General features: G+C 41.0%; 1 protein-coding gene across 6 annotated transcripts in view; it reads right to left on the reverse strand.

Annotated features, from left to right (window-relative positions):
* The window catches only part of plppr5b (phospholipid phosphatase related 5b), a 93,425-nt gene that overhangs the window by 53,657 nt on the left and 22,696 nt on the right, over positions 1-17,072 (reverse strand). For 2 of the 6 annotated variants that reach the window (XM_020101401.2, XM_020101400.2), the window contains one exon: positions 9,662-9,850. The exons of 2 other annotated variants lie outside the window; for them this stretch is intronic. In XM_020101401.2, the coding sequence (XP_019956960.1) occupies positions 9,662-9,850 (189 nt within the window). Of the gene's footprint in view, positions 1-9,661; positions 10,208-17,072 lie in introns of those variants that run through there. 2 more of the 6 variants (XM_020101402.2, XM_069512919.1) reach the window with 2 other exon arrangements.

The raw sequence follows: 17,072 nt of genomic DNA on the forward strand, positions 1-17,072 counted from the left end.
ATGTCCAGGCAAAATCTGCAACGTTCCCTATGGTGTTGTGCAAGTTGTCATGGTTACAAAAGGATCATTAATATTCAATTCATAGAGATTTTATTAAAAGCTTGTGATCTGAAGATGGAACTGTCTCTCTCTCCCACTGTGGAGCTACTCCCACACCAAGTCAGAGTGACCCGTGATGCTTATATACTCTACTTTTCCTGAAGGGTTGTTAATTCCTGTCACTCTCTTTCTCCACCCTTCTCCTTTAGACCCTCATTTATTTGATTCTGTCTTCATCAGAGTGCCGAGGCAGAGTGCAGGCAACAGGAAGAGACACTGACATTGAACCAATATTTGGGCAAGGCTCTCCTGGTCAGTGTGCCTGCTTCCATGTACAGTTTTTACAATAAAGCTCAATGTCTCAATATGTCTCCATTCACAAGTTGATTGCACGTTTCAACAGAATGAGTGAGGTGAGACAGAGCCTGACGTGAGCAATAACAGAGGCCTTTGAGCAGACTAATACAGGAAGACTCTTGAGACAGAAGGGGAGCAGAGCCTTTCAATTTAGCCACTGACACATGGATGAAGCCTTCATAGTACAAGTAGCTTGTTTTGGAAAAAGCCAGCACCAAAACAAAAAATTTTAAATATCCATTAATGATAATCATTCGCAACTGTTTTCTTAAACATGGAAGGCAGAAGTTTTGTCTACAAATTTGTTTGGGTGCTACCTAGGTCTGATAGACCATATGGACCACTGACATGTAATGAACAGTATATGGATATAAAAGTACTTTAGCCTTGGAATTTTTGCCAGAACAACTTAGCCACCATGGGGGCGGCTGTGGCTGAGGGGTAGAGCAGTCGTCCTCCAACCAGAAGGTCAGCAGTTCAATCCCCAGTCTTCCCATCTGCATGCCAAAGTGTCCTTGGCAAGATGCTGAACCCCAAATTGCCCCATAGAACAAAAAAAGTGCTGCTAATAGATGCACTGTATGAATGTGTGTGTGAATGGGTGAATGGCAAACTGTAGTGTAAAGCGCTTTGAGTGGTCACCAAGACTAGAAAAGTGCTATATAAATACAGACCATTTACCACCATCACACAACATGTTTGTTACCCCTCTACTCAACAAGTCCAACAGGAAATAGCCTTTTCAAGTTGTCTCAGACAGACCTGATAGTTTTGCCACACCATGAGACACACTCTAAATGAACCAACAATTCCACCAATCTAAATAAATGTTGTTTGTCTCTACCGTGGATATGAGTCATTTGAGCATATCGCACCACCATCATCATGGTTATCATAACAAATTCACATTTTTTGAATGGTTGTGGAATGGTCATAGTTCAAAGAAGATCAAAGTTAACGATCTCTGTCACATAATATCCTCGGTGAAAGTTATGTATGGTGTTAGCCATTTGTTCAGTGATTAAAGTCTGTCTAGTAAGAGTGAGCAAGCGTATGATTTTAAATAATGATTGAACTTGGAGACTTCAAAAATTAATATTCCAAGTGAATCGTAGCTGTTTTTTTCATGGGGATTCTTTCATGCATGACATGTTTGAAAGACAGCTCAACCTGATCAAGTAGCATGACAAATGAGGAGCTGGTGCCAAGGACTTGATGTCAATACAACTCCACTCATCTGTATATCAAAAAGTCCTGAAACATATAAAGATGTAATTGCTGCAGTTGAGCTGTGAAAAAATAAATGCATCGAATGGAAAGAGTTGACTGTGGCTGTAAAAATTCTGTAAAAGCATATGGAGTTTTTTGTGGAAAACTGATGCACCCTTATGAGATACAGTATGATCTACCTATGTCTTTGATGCAACATTGTGTTTGAAGTGGTCCATACAGGCAAGTTCAAGTCTATGTTCACAACAGTACATTGAACAACAACTGGGACAATATATCGCAAATATCAGATTGTGGTTCAAGAAACTTCATTATTAGGCATATGCTGGTCAAAAAGTCACAAAAGTTGAAATAATATTCTCTTCATCAAAGAAAAGTATATATTTTTTCCGGAGAGGAAGTATACCATTTTGAATATCCTCAATTTTAATTTCATTGACACATTTTTTGGGCTTTTATTGTGCATTACTACTTAAAGGTCCAGTGTGTAAGATTTAGGTGAAATTATCTATGGCAGAAATTTAATGTAGAATAATCTTTATGATGATTTTACTAGTTCGTTTCATCTAAATTGTACAAATTATAGTTTTCTTTACCCCAGAAATGACCCTTTATATTAAAATACTTTATATTTACATCAAGGGGACCCTCTCTATGGAGGCCACCATGTTTTTTACCTTTGAGTTTTTATGACAACTGAAGCTACCACAGGTTATTTTTCATGTTTGGAAGAGGAGGGGGAGGTGACGGGTGTTCAGCTGCAACATGCAATTTCAACACTAAATATCACTAAATTATACACACTGTACCTTTAAATTTGATATTTGCAATTTATGTGGCACATCCGCTTATTAGCACCTCCTTAATACTTCATTTGAATCTCTTATTCACCTGGAAAATCCCAGTTAAGTGTGCAATATACTACTTATTGACAGCTGCTAAAAAGTCTAATAAGGAAGTTACAAACATAAGCAAATACAAAATATTCATCATAAGTATCAGCTGAGGAAAACCTTGAAATTATATTGATAGTACCTTAATGTACATATATTTTATGAGACTACCATAATTTTGGAAAACCAAAAAACTAAAAAAACTATGTAATTGAAGAAAATAACTGATATATCCATCTTCCAAAACTACTGCAGCTGCATCAGAGTCAACAAAAACAGAAAAACTGAACAAAAAGCAACTCAGTCTGTCCTGTGAGGTCTTTTCTGCTATCTCCTAGGTTATACTGAGATCTATGTCTTCTTTAGAGAGGTTCACTGGGCTATTACAAATGAGGAGGATAATCATTGCGTGGATATAATGCAGAGGTTGCCATGGAGCTTGTCTCTCTTGGCTGTCCTCTCATCACTTTTTAAGCACTGCAACATGCAGCAATATTTTAGATTCCCCTACAGCCATTGAGCGGACTGATATGGTAATTATAGTGGTGATCAGAGATGGGGGGCATTTATATGAGGTCATACATTAATGAAGTTGGCATAAATGGAAGGGTCAGGGGACTTCACCACTAGCTACACCTCTGGGCTGCTGAGAGATGATTACCAGCCTAACATAGCTAATGCTGTAATGTTCCTCATTCAAATGCACAATGTGAGAGGACACAGACGCCACAGTTGACCACCAAACAGGATGAGGCAGATTTATTGTCTATTTTTATCACTATTTAGTTTCTAATCAGTTTTACATTCCTTCTGCAACTGTTGGTGGTGAGGCAAGTTTAAACTCACCCACAAAATATTTCAATGTCGACCATCCTAACTTATTCAAACCTAACCGGGTTGTTGTTTGTAAATTAACCAAAGTACTCTCACATCGTGAAACAGATTCACTCATTTACTTCATTCACTTGTATACTCTTAGATGTTCATGCAACTCATGCTGTGATATGTGACATGATTGTAAAAACTGAGGGCTGTGTCACAGAGAGGAGCGATTCATTTTCTCACAACACGATCTAATTATACGTTGTTTTTTGACCTTCATAAAGCAAACTCCCTGTACCTTAATCCACAGGTAACAGATTAAACAAATTATTTCAGAGCAATTTCCCTGTAATCAACAGAGTGATATCATGATCACACCTCACTGTGTTATTTGATGATGGGGGATATGAGCTGCCGTTAGAACTATTTATTGAGGAAATTCTCTTTTGTAAACACTTTTAAATCAATCCAGCAAACTCACTAAGAAAAGCACAGTTGATATTGAATTAAGTCTATTACTTTAATTTGTATAGCACTTTGGAGCATATTTTCAATCCATTAGTTGGACAGTTATATTTCCAGATGGAAGAAATGCACTGATATTTGAGAGATTCTATTAGAAATGCACTGAATTCCAATACACTGTGAGTCACTCTCATGTTTACTCTGGTTTACAGTGTCTCACAATACCTGTCTATTTTTACAGCGCCAAGGTGATTTCCTTCATGTTCCTCACTGACCTTAAACACTTAGTCACAACATAACCTGTAATGACAGCACTGCGGTTTCTCATCTGAATTTACTTCTTGTCTCTGGCAGTGTCTGTAGGCGGAGAAGTGAGTGAGTTCTCTGCCTCTTGTACTAAAGATTATTTTTCCTATTTGGTCGTTTATATTGGCCTCTTTTATTTTGAAGGACTGACATTAAATCTGAGGTATTTATGCCTCAGCCACAGCAAAAGCTGCGTTTCAGGGGCTGTCCCTCCAATTCTCATAAAAGTGTTATCTCAGTAAAACCAAGATGAAATCCCGTCAGATATGTATAAGACTTTTGCATGGAAGAAATGTATGAGCTGATTAGATTTTTGATCAAGGTCACTGTGACCTTGCAAAACACAATTTTGGCCTCTTGAATGTGATATCTCAAGACGGGGTACAACAGATGTACCTAATGGACTTGAATCACCAAACAGAATGACAATAGAAAAACTCCTGAACAGCAGCATACACACCTCGACAAGAGGAAAGGTTTCTCCTCACGATATGTTGGATTCAGTCACAGTGGGCCACTGACTATGCTCTCAGACTCTCATTAATTCCTGCACATACTTCTCAATAAATACATATGAATGTGAAGTCAAAGATAAGGCTTTACCACACCTACATTGCTTTCTGATATTTTTGTGAGTAGAAAGAAGAAAAAAATATCACGGTAACACTTTATATCAGGGAACACACAAAGTGAACATGTCCAAGCACTTGATTGTAATTCATGTACAACAACTTCCTTACTTACCATCAATAAGCAGTAATTAGGAGGTTATTAAGGGAAACTGTTAATAAGTGGAGTAGTTGCAGAATAAGGCATTAATAAGTGATGGATAATGACTAATAAAGAGCCAACATGCCTCTAATATCCATGCTAATAAGCAACTAGTTAATGGTTGATATGTGTTCCCTAATATAAAGTGTTACCAAAATCGCTAAAGCCTCCGTCTTCTCCCTCTCCCTAAGTAATGCAAAGCCTTCTTAAATATGGGGTAACTTAATACGATTTCATACGGGAAAAAATCGAGGCCAAATCAATAGAAACAATTCCATCGAGCCTCACTAAAGAAACATCTTTATATTCTGTTCTTCTGTGAGGTTTATTAGAGTTTGCTGCCAAAACAAACCATCAAAAAAGAACAAATGTACTGCATACTGTGATAAGTTGCATACTAAAACCCTGTCAAAGACTTTCAGATGGTTTTCCCCCTCAGTGGCTGCATGCTGCAGGCTGAGGCTCTGCCAAACTCTGCGCTGCACAGATGCACATCAATCTTTATGGCACTTTTATTCTTGGAAAGAAAACGATCTACTGAAAAGTGGGAGCCAATGAACTGTAACACACTTGTTTGCTTTTTTTGTCTTAACAGAATGGAGTTGGAAAAATGAACAACCTGTGGTCCTCTACACCACTCAAATGCTAGATTTTTTTTGGGGGGGGGGGTGTGGGTATCTGTTTGTTTCCACATCATTCAGTCTATCCTGGAAGCTGCTGAAGAAACTATGACTTAAAGGGAATGCCTCTTGCAATTTGCAAGAATAACCAACTCACTACAGGAACTCTATTTATGAATATCTTACAATGATAATGTGTTATTACCGTTTGACTGATTTGCAGTCCCTTGGGTATTGTGTTACGTTGTTAACAGTGAATACTTATTTAGAGGGAATGTCTCTGAAAGCTTTATGTCCCCACTGACTCCTGGGCAATATCATGCTTCCAAAGCCTCCAAATTGAGGGAAATGCAGTTGCGGTAGCTGTCTCAGTTTTGTCTGATGGATGGCGTACACTGTCACCTTTGAAAATGCAGCAGTAAGGCACTCAGCTGCGGAGCAACAAATCAGAATGAAGTTGTTCTGAACAGAATATCAGTCCAAAGTCCAACTGTAGAGAAAAAGCAGATTCACGAAAAAATGGCCAGTGCCTGAAAATGAGGTTTTGTAGCTTTCTAAATTTTAAAAGCAAAAGTTGTCTATTCCTAACAAACAAATGCTAATGGAACAAAAACCCACTTATGACAACTGAATAAGTCAGAAATGAATAAGATGGACTGAGTTAATCAGAACAAACCTGTGTGATTGTGCAACATCATACACTTACTGTTAATCAGATCTCAGATAAATATCTATCTATGTTGCCTCCACTTCTATGCATGGAAGCAGGAATGGCTTTAAAATGCACACATTTAATCCACCAACTGAACAATTATTTTACGCAATCAACTGTGTTTCGTGATCAATCTGCATGATGTGATTGTTCACCTCTACCTCTGAAACAGCCTGACCTCGCCCGGGAGAGCTGCTGGTTACACCGAATATTCCACAATTTTGAAGCTGCAAGTCACGTGCATTACTCATCTGCATGTGGATTCTGAAAGCAAATACTTTTTCCCTCTGAAAGGCTTCTTAAACTGGGGGACAATGGTGAGAACCATGTTGAGAGTAAAGTTGAAATGAAACTTTCAATCACTGGGAGACTTTATTGATTTTTTGTAACATGTAAAATCTTAACAAGCCGACAGGCGGTGCGTGAACTGAGTGTAAACTCACAGAGACAAAACAGAACTTAGGGTGAGAACAGGATCATGAGATTCATGATGTTTATTTTGGTGTCAGCTGCTCCACTGAGAAAACTTTGCAGGGTATTTAACAATTATGAACTAGATTGTTGAAACCTCTAACGATGAGAAAGGCACTGAGGTTCCCATGTGGCCAATAGTGCTAATTAAACAAATGACATTCTCATATAAGTGATGTCTCAGTGTGAATGACTGAGCAACAAGTACTATAGCAGTTTGCAAAGATGTTTCCGAGGTTTGGTGAAGATCTACCCATGCTTTGAAAGCAATACCCTGCTCCGAGCCAGGAGTGTTACAAGGGACCTTGGGGTCCCAAAGCAAAAGGGATCAGGGGGGCTACATCATCTACATCTAACCAAACCAAAGCCAAGAAACAAAATAATATACCAAACCCCCCATTCCAATCTTCAAACAAATCTTTTATTTTCAAAATTATAAACAGGCACATCATACAAATCTCTGAAATTGTGAGGATTTTGGCCCAAAGTTAGTGGCACGAGGCCTCGTATGGGGGTTTTGAAATCATGGAATCGATGCAGTCTCCTGCACAAAGCTGATCATAGAATTCAATGAGCTTTTCAAAAAATTGTCATTGCTGTGGACTAACATAATGAGCCATTCACAGGGGCCCCTCTCAGCTCAGGGCCCGATGACAATTGCCTGCTTTGCCTGCTCTTTTGCAATGCCCCTGCTTCCGGCTATGGCAGCTGATGAGATATGCATGGAAGTGTAGAGAGCATGTAACTCTACTAAAGTGCAGACCATTGACAGGGAATGAAGGTTTTAATCTTTTCATATGATTTTCAACTTTAAGAGGTTTGCAAGAGACTGAAAAACTGAATGGAGAAAGAGGAAACATGATTTTTTTGTCTGCCGTATGGATCAAACTCCAAAAACCACAGAATCCAACACTTCCAACAATGCAACTCCATAGTCTTTTCATCAGACCCCCCCTGTCTGGTAAATGTCAGTACAATATTGTTCAGACTTTACTCCTCCAGGTTTTAATAAAGGCTTTTTTCAGACCTGACAAACCTGTGAGTCAAGAGAAAAGTGTTTTCTGAGAATATGACACTTTTTCTTACAAGATGCCTTCTGTTGTTCCTTGCTGATCAATTCAAATATTCAGCAGGAGGACAGAAGTGAACAAGCTGTCCTCTCTGTACCAATTACCATAATTTATACTTGGTGTGCATGTGAGCCACAGTTACACTGAAGCTGCACACAACTATACTGCATGTTGCTCAGTCTGAATGAGAACACCTTAACTTAATTACATCAAAATGTAATATTTAGTGTAATGACGACTGAAGAGAAAATCCTGGGGCAGCAGAGGAGACAGGAGCAAACCTATGTTTCTAAATCTGGTTCAATGTAATATTGCTGCTTAAGACAGAGACTGAGAGTGTGCTGCAGGATGCTTGGCTGTAGTCACTTATTCTGCTCTGTGCGTGTAAGTGTGTGTGTGTGTGTGTGTGTGTGTGTGTGTGTATGCAGAGGCAGGCAGGCAAGTAGCTGCAGAGTCAGACACCCCTGTTGGCTGCATTTTTAAAAGTTCATTGCACAATCAGCTTGTAATTGGCAGAGCTAATGAAAGAGCAGTGCAACATAGCTCAAGCGTCATATTTAGAGGTCATGCAGTTTATAGCACCATGTGTAATGTATAATGGCAAAGATCAGCAGGAATCTTAACAAAGATAATCACATTAGCATTCAAGACCTATTGTGCCTCCGAGATGACAGCTTGGTGACTAATAACTCCTCAGACTAATCCAATGTATCACTGCTCCACTCTTTGGAGATCAAATCAGATTACAGATGAACAGGTAGGATCCTGACTGAGCTCTGACACAACATCATTTTAAAGGTGATGCTGCCATTTTGGGCATTATATCAAATCTCAGGGAAAGATCTAGGAGAAAAGAAGTGCATTACAGCTTCACTAATCGGTGCATTTGTACTGCGAAATATGTCACTCACAGTGCTGAGATTCTTGTAACTCACTGTTTGGCCTTTTGGCCTCCAAACTCTCTACTTCCAGCAGCAGCAAGCAGCTGTTCTCCGTGAAAAACAGAGAGCGAGAACCCACTGTTCACTACCTGCTCCGCAGCATACAGCACACAGTGTGTTAGAGTTAGACGGTGTCTGGTGAATATAGTGGAAAGCGAAACATTTTTCTCAGGAGTTGGTAGAGACCAAAAACTGAGCTGGAAGAAAGTGAGTGTGGGACTAATCAGATCATCGGGTGGACACATATTTTCATCAGCAGGTGGTGGTGCTCATTCTACACATAGATGGGTTAATTACACTAGCACTGAGGCACATCAAATCAATACAGATAAACAGGAAGGTATCACACACAGTGTTAATGCGGTCTTCCTCATAACATTAGAGACCAAAGACCAAGCATAAGTCAGCAGTAATATGTGGGAGATGTGCCCTTTTCACCTCAAGATTAACAGTTGAACAAATCTGACTAAAATCTAATTAGCAAGAATTAACTGTTGCAGATTTTGTGTTTCCTTATCAATAACTAATGTAAGGTGGTAATCAAATATTGTCATTATCAGATAATCTGTCATGTTACTTACTGATCTGCTGTTTTATTGATTGAGTAATTATTCTTAACACGATCAAAAGATCTTGGAAATCAATCCCATCACAAGCTTGTGGAGCCCAAGGTGACGTGTCTAACTGTCTGATCTGTCCGATTTTCATCTTACAGTCACATGAGAGAGTCAGCAGAGCTCCCGCTGGAGAGGCTGCAGCAGGGGATGCTGATAAATGACCCGGATCATTCCCACCACTGGACATCTATCGGTAACCAGATGAATGAACTAATGTGTCAGTCACTGTGATAATGTAATGCATGGAAAAGCTGACTGGTCTCGTGGTTGCTGTTTGGAAATCCTCATCTAGACATGCCTGATCGTCTGCTGACCACCTGCAGGTCCGCGGGTCCAGGTGCACTCACCAGCAGCGTGGGCAGCCCGGCCACCACGGCGTAGAGCAGCACGGGTGGGACGGCGCTGCTGTCCTCCGGTCCCAGGTACGGCTTGGTGTAGGTGGTGTCGTAGCAGAAGAAGCCCTGCACGTGCACGCTGAAGGTGTCGGTGTACTCGAAGTAGTAGGCCAGCATGACGGTCCCGGCCATGATCACCAGCTGGAAGTACAGCATGATGCAGACGAAGAGCGAGAGACATTTAATTAGAACAACGGCTTTTTTCTTCCTCCCCGTCCGTCTCTCTCCTACCCGGCCTCCTCCTCCTCCCCCCCGGTACCGACTCCCGCTGACCGCCTCATGACGGTCTCGGCTGCACGCGAGGAGCCGCTCTGTGAACACGGCGGAGGCTCGCTCGCTCTGGATCCTGGATCCTACTGCTGTGCTGACACCCAAGACTGTGTGCGTGTGTGTGTAAGAGAGAGAGAGGTGTGTGTGTGTGTAAGAGAGAGAGAAAGAGAGGTGTGTGTGTGTGTAAGAGAGAGAGAGCGAGGTGTGTGTGTGTGTAAGCGAGAGATAGAAGGAAGGGGAGGGGAGAGAGAGGTGTGTGCCTGTGTAAGAGAGAGAGAGAAGTGTGTGTGTGTGTGTGTGTGTGTAAGAGAGAGATAGAAGGGAGGGGAGAGAGAGATGTGTGTGTGTGTGTGTGTGCGCGCGCGCGCGTGCGTGCGAGAAGGAAGGGGAGAGGGGGGGAGGAGAAGGAAGGGTATAAGAGAGATACTCTACACTCTAAATTTAGCCCACATTTAATCACTGAATAAAATAAAATGAATGAGATGAGCAGAAGCTGCATGAACCGATGAGGATTGAAGTAAAAAACCTAAGTGAAGTATAGTTCTCTCTGTGTAATGTTGTACGTTAATGCTTTTAAGCAATGATGTTCATAAGAGCATAAAAAAATCATCATACATTATGACCGTTGTAACCGTAAATGCAAGTTTGTATTTTTTCACCATTAACTTTTAAATGTGTGTACATCCAGTAATTCCCTTTATGTGTAAGTTTTCATTCCTGCACAGGATTTAAACTGCATACTTGCACAGATAAGAATGCATGTACTACACCGTTACTGCTTGTAATTTTAGCTCATGGACTGAAGCCTCCCTGTATATTAATCAGAACATGTGGTCATGTGCAGTCATTGAACTGGGTCAACACAAACTACTCTATATGACTCAGTGCGGGTCTACAGTCATCCAGAACTGGGGACAGAATCACAGGGTTTGTTTATTCCGCTCTCATTTCAGGTGCTGTGTGCAACATTGCATGTTCATTTCATACACAACACCACGCTAGGATCATTGTGTAACTAAGGAACCATCTCATTGATAATTCTCCCATCATTCACTGTAACATCCACTCAAATGAATGTTAATTATTTTTATCTTGTTTCACAGCAGTGTTGCAAACCTGCTGTTTCCACTCCATAATTCTGTCAAAGCACTTCGCACATGTATCCTTCTTGCCAAGCTAGAATGGTTGTGTTGTGTTCATTACCCACCACTGGGTCTATTTATTTTTATTTTATTTATTTTTCTTGTTTTGCTGCAGTGACCCCATTTCCCCAAATGGATCATTGAAGCCTCATCTTATTTTATACTCTACGCACTCTGCGTCTTTTTCTTCCACCGGAAACACGTTATTCTGCTCTACTGGCACGTTAAAATCCATAAATGAAGGTGGAGGAGACAGAGGGACAGATGGACATGGACAAACAGAGGTGAGGATGCAGAGATGCGTGGCGTCAGGTGGGTACTCACTGACAGCACTGAGTAATGGCTGCCATTAATGTGTCATTCCATCATTACTCCCCATTTTATGACTAACTAGGCCAAATCTATATACTCCTAGCCTCATGCTCGAAGATGCCAGAGAGATGTAATGATGCATTTTTCCCTACATCATAGTATCATTAAATATAGTTAATTACATCATGCATACATAAAGAATCTGCTGTTATTAGACTGACAACTGTCTAATAAACTATAAATCCTTGTCATCATGACTTTACGAGGAAACAGTGCCTGATTGTTTTATTGAGAGGATCGAGAGGAAAGAGATGACAAATGAAGCTAAGACTTGTCTTCTAAGTCAGTTATTCTGTTTTCATCCACTTTTAAGATGACAAACTTTGACATGTTCTTCATCTCCTGTCATTTCAGGACTGTGATCACTGCGGTTACCACCTCAACTACTTTACTGCCTCATCTCAGGGTGCCTTAATCTCCCATCAAACACTCCAAGCAGAAACCCTTTATGATACCTCCAAACTTCATGCTCTATTCATTATCTAGGCCCTGGGGAGCCTGGACACTCAATTGGAAAAAACAAATTCATAGTTCTAACTCCTACTCGGATATAAGCCCCAAAGTCTAATCATCCTGTTCACAATGAATCCCACTTTAATCTAATTTACATATTCCCATTTGTGTCTCTATTTCAGACATGCAATTTAACTCCTACCAGCCCCCAAATGAGCCCACGTGAGAATAGACAAGGACGTTTGTAACATGTGACTGATGCAAAACTGAAGAAAAAAAAAATATCCCAGGCACTGGTGTTGATGTGATCAGCTGCGACAATCAATCATTTTATCTTGTGTGGTGTGTCATAATACACAACAACATCTGCTGCATCTGGGACAACTCACACTGTCCTAACAGAAGACTTTGATATTGTTTAACTTTCTAGGACAGGCTGACCAATAGGAGCACAGCAGACAGTGTTCTGCTGGAAGAGACAGAACTGCCCAGACCATTTTAATAGATAAACTATCGTGTAGTGAAGCCAGGGATTTGGATGTTTGTATTTGCTTCTTAGTACTAAACACAAAATACAGCTGAGGCTGGAATGAAATTGGTTAGTTTTTAAAGCATAAACCAAAGTATGGGACAAATTAACATTTGAACGTGGTGATGGTGCCAGATGAAATGTCAGGGGATCATCACAGGGGTTGTAATTCATCCTGAGGGGAACATTTAAGTCTGAAACACATTTTATCATATTCCATTCAATAGGTGTAGACTCAAGACATTGATCACCCTGCTATGTTTGAGGACCTCAAGAACAGAGACATGTTGATGTGTCACCAGGAAAAATAATACATGCATTAAACTACCACGCAGAGTGCATAAAGCAGCATATGCCTTGACACCCATTATTATCACAGAGGAGATGTGTGGAGTGTGAATAATACCACTGCTGTTAACAGACCAAATACATTTTTTGGTAGGTACAGTATTTTAATACTGGCTGAGGAGCTGTAGCTTCTCAGGGACTATCAACGCCAAGGGGAAAGTTGATATAATCAAATGAATTTCAGATTTGCTGTTGCTGAACAGAGCTTTATATTCAGTTGCAGCAGTTTGAGGAATGTTAGCTACGAACAGACATTTACAGCCAGTGACACCTGTGACATTTCACACATCAGCCTGATGTTAATCATGCTGCACATTCAACACAGCTCCAGGACAGCTCACTGCTTTCCAAGACATTCAGGTTCAATTTGTGATTTTCAACCCTGCAATCTTCTAAAAGCTGCAGGATTTCGTGGCTGTGGGAGAGTGCTGACATTTATGTTTTCACACAGCCAACAATACATAGGAACCCAGTACTTAATCAAGAACATCATACTAATTCTGATAGTTTCCTCCTTTTTCTCTAAGAACAACTTCAGTCGGTTGGACCCCCTTTTGCTTTCAGAACTGCCTTAATTCTTCATAGCATAGATTCAACAAGGTGTTGTTTACATTCCTCAGAGATTTTGGTCCATATTGACATGATAGCATCATGCAGTCGCTTCAGATTTGTCGGCTGCACATCCATGATGCAAATCTCCCGTTCCACCACATCCCAAAGGTGCTCTATTGGATTGAGATCTGGTGACTGTGGAAGCCATTAGAGTACAGTGAACTCATTGTCATGTTCAAGAAACCAGTTTGAGGTGATGTGAGCTTTGTGACAGGGTGCATTATCCTGCTGGAGCTAGCAATCAGAAGATGGGCACACTGTGGTCATAAGTAAATAAATAAATGGTAAATGGTTGTATTTATATAGTGGATGGACATTGTCAGCAACAATACTCTGTGGCGCCGTGGCGTTTAAACGATGCTCAATTGGTACTAAGGGGCCCAAAGTGTGCCAAGAAAATATCCCCCACACCATTTCACCACCACCACCAGCCTGAACCGTTGATACAAGGCAGGATGGATCCATGATTTCATGTTGTTTACGCCGAATTCTGACCCTACCATCTGAATGTTGCAGCTGAAATCGAGACTCATCAGACCAGGCAACATTTTTCCAATCTTCTATTGTCCAATTCTGGTGAGCCTGTGTGAATTGTAGCCTCAGTTTCCAGTTCTTAGCTGACAGGAGTGGCACCCGGTGTGGTCTTCTGCTGCTGTAGCCCATCTGCTTCAAGGTTCTTTGGTTGTGCGTTCAGAGATGGTATTCCGCATACCTTGGTTGTAACGAGTGGTTATTTGAGTTACTGTTGCCTTTCTATCATCTCAAACCACTCTGCCCATTCTACTCTGACCTCTGACATCAACAAGGCATTTTCATCCACACAACTGCCACTCACTGGATATTGTTTTTGGACCATTCTCTGTAAACCCTAGAGATGGTTGTGCATGAAAATCCCAGTAGATCAGCAGTTTTTTCAAAAAGTCACTTAAATCCCCTTCTTCCCCATTCTGATGCTGGGTTTGAACTTCAGCAAGTCGTCTTCACCACGTCTAGATGCCTAAATGCATTGAGTTTCTGGCATGTGATTGGCTGATTAGCTATTTGTGTTATCAAGCAATTGAACAGGTGTGCCTAATAAAGTGGCCGATGAGTGTATAGAAACTGTAGATTTTGGGGCCAGAGGCCTTCTGGTTTCCGTTTCAAGTTTGCCTGCAGATAAACAGTTTGGATGGGGGCAAAGGAGCTGGAACTCACTGAATGAAATGCTTTGGCCATCAGCTTTTTAAAATATCTGCATTCATATACAGAAAGCATGGACATAAATACCTGAAAATATTAGCACTGTTTGCTTTGTGTGGTGAAACATTCAACGTAAAAGAAACTACTCGGACTGTAAACAGCGTACAACAAACAGACGACTTGGCCCAGATTTCCAATGTCTACATGGGAAGCCCCAAATATTGTGCGTTGCCCCAAGAGGCTGATTCATTGTCAGACGATAGCCAATGGGCTCTGAGATAGGCTCCATGTTTGCATGACTGCAATCACATTATTTCTGCAGATTAGTCAGCCGCACTGTCAAGTTGCACATTCAAGTTGCCAATCTACTGTTCTACCTCATCCGAAATATGTTTTCACATCATCTGGGGAGGTAACTGAAGTTCACTGACCTCTCTGTCATGTTCACGAAACCAGTCTGAGACAACTCTTATACAGCCAGAGAGGGATGAACACTCTCAGCACACAGGGTTAATGAATGCTGCTTTATTGGTATGAAGTGGCCAAAGTGTGCAAAGAATAACGCCAGCCATACCATCATAGACTGTTGACCTAAGACAGGTTATGTCTGTGGATTCATGCTGTCGACTTCAAATTCGGATTCTACCATCCTCTCAGCAGAAACCCAGATTTATTAGACAGGCTTCGTTTTTCAGCCTTCAACTCTCCAGTATTGCAGCATCAGATTCCGGTTCTTGGCTGACAGGAGCGGAACCCTGCTGTTGTAGCCCATCTGCCTCCAGGTTGGACATATTTTCCATTCTGAGATGATTTTCTGCCCACCACAATTTAAAAGAGTGGTTATCTAAGTCACTGTTTTCTATCAAGTGGAACCAGTCTCACCCCTCTCCTCAGACCCCTCTCATCAACAAAGTGTCTCCATCTGCAGAACTGCTGCTCACTCCATGTTTTTTTCTTTGTATGCCAAGGCTGTTTGATGTGAAACATTTTCACTCCAGTTTGTTTGACACCAACTATCATATCACAGTGGTCACATTTTCCCTAATATAATGTGAATATTAACTGTTCTGGGTTTATCTGTATCTGAATGATACATTGCACTTTATGTGACCTGCTGATTGGATAGCTGCATAAATAAGCAGGTATACAGGTGTTCCTAATAAAGTGCTAAGTGAGTCTACATTCCACTCCATATCAGATGATCAAAACGAGATACATTTGCAAGTAATGATTACAAGAGTAATAATTTCTATACATTACTTATCCTGATTTAAACATTGGTTTTAACAGAGTAACATAAAGTGGAAAAAATACAGACACACACACACACACACACACCAATCATGCAGAAAGTATGCTCCAAATACAGCCAATCAGAGCACAGTTCATGTAAACAGTGGTGAGCCCTCTGTACACCTGTATGTCCATCTGTCACAGTCCTCAACCTATGAGGTGTCCCACAATCTCTGCTCTACACAAACACACACACACACGCACGCACACACACACACACACACACACATACATACACACACACACACACACCAATCAAGTATAAGAAAGGCTCCACATGCCTGCACACACATTCATATATGCATACAAGATGTATCGTGGCTCACATTAAGAATAAATGTACTGTGTCAGAATGGTTTTCAGATTTCTATTCAACAAAACCAATGCTGTTAGAACCTCTTGTCTGTTTGGACATCCACCTGAGCACCTGACCCAGGCAACCTGGGAGACAGTCACAGTAATGGTCTTAGTGACACTGTACTGGCTTTATAGCAACTGTTTTTGGTTGTAGCGAATATTTATAAACCCCGGTCAGAGCCTAGTTGGATGCTGGGATGGTGGAGGGGCTGAATCTACCGGCAACAATACATATGCAACAGCAGCGGGGGGGCAAGCACAGAAGGGAGTGATGGGAAAATTTTGCAGCTTAAATAGATTGCCAAATTGGGACTGTGTGTCTTGGAGAGGATTGTGGAGAATTTAGGCATATCACATGATTGGAGCAGCGCAGCTCGAGTTGGCTGCCATAACAGCTCACACGCTTTGCTCCATTGTTGGTTTTTTATGCACAATTGTAATCAAAATGATTTTACGCCATCATTTGAGCAATACAAGTCTGACGTACTAAACTGTCCTGTTTGAGTAATACGTTTAAAAGCTGAATTAAATCACTGTCATTGCTAAGCAGGAAAGAAAGGGGGGGGCGCTAGCATTCCACAACTGCTACAGGACTGTAGAGAAGAGGACAGTTCATCTTAGGATCTCACCGGCACAAGTTCAGGGATTTCTGAGCACTAGAGACAAAAACAGATTCACCTGATTTGTATTTATTTGAAGCTTTAAAGCTCTGATAGATAAGTCACCACGGAACCAAATGATAAAACCAGAACCTTCTGCATGGAAAGATACAGATAAGGGAGGTCGGGAGGTGCGAACTAGACCTGTG

Source organism: Paralichthys olivaceus, chromosome 17, assembly GCF_024713975.1.
Source record: "Paralichthys olivaceus isolate ysfri-2021 chromosome 17, ASM2471397v2, whole genome shotgun sequence".
NCBI classification, from domain to species: Eukaryota; Metazoa; Chordata; class Actinopteri; order Pleuronectiformes; family Paralichthyidae; genus Paralichthys; species Paralichthys olivaceus.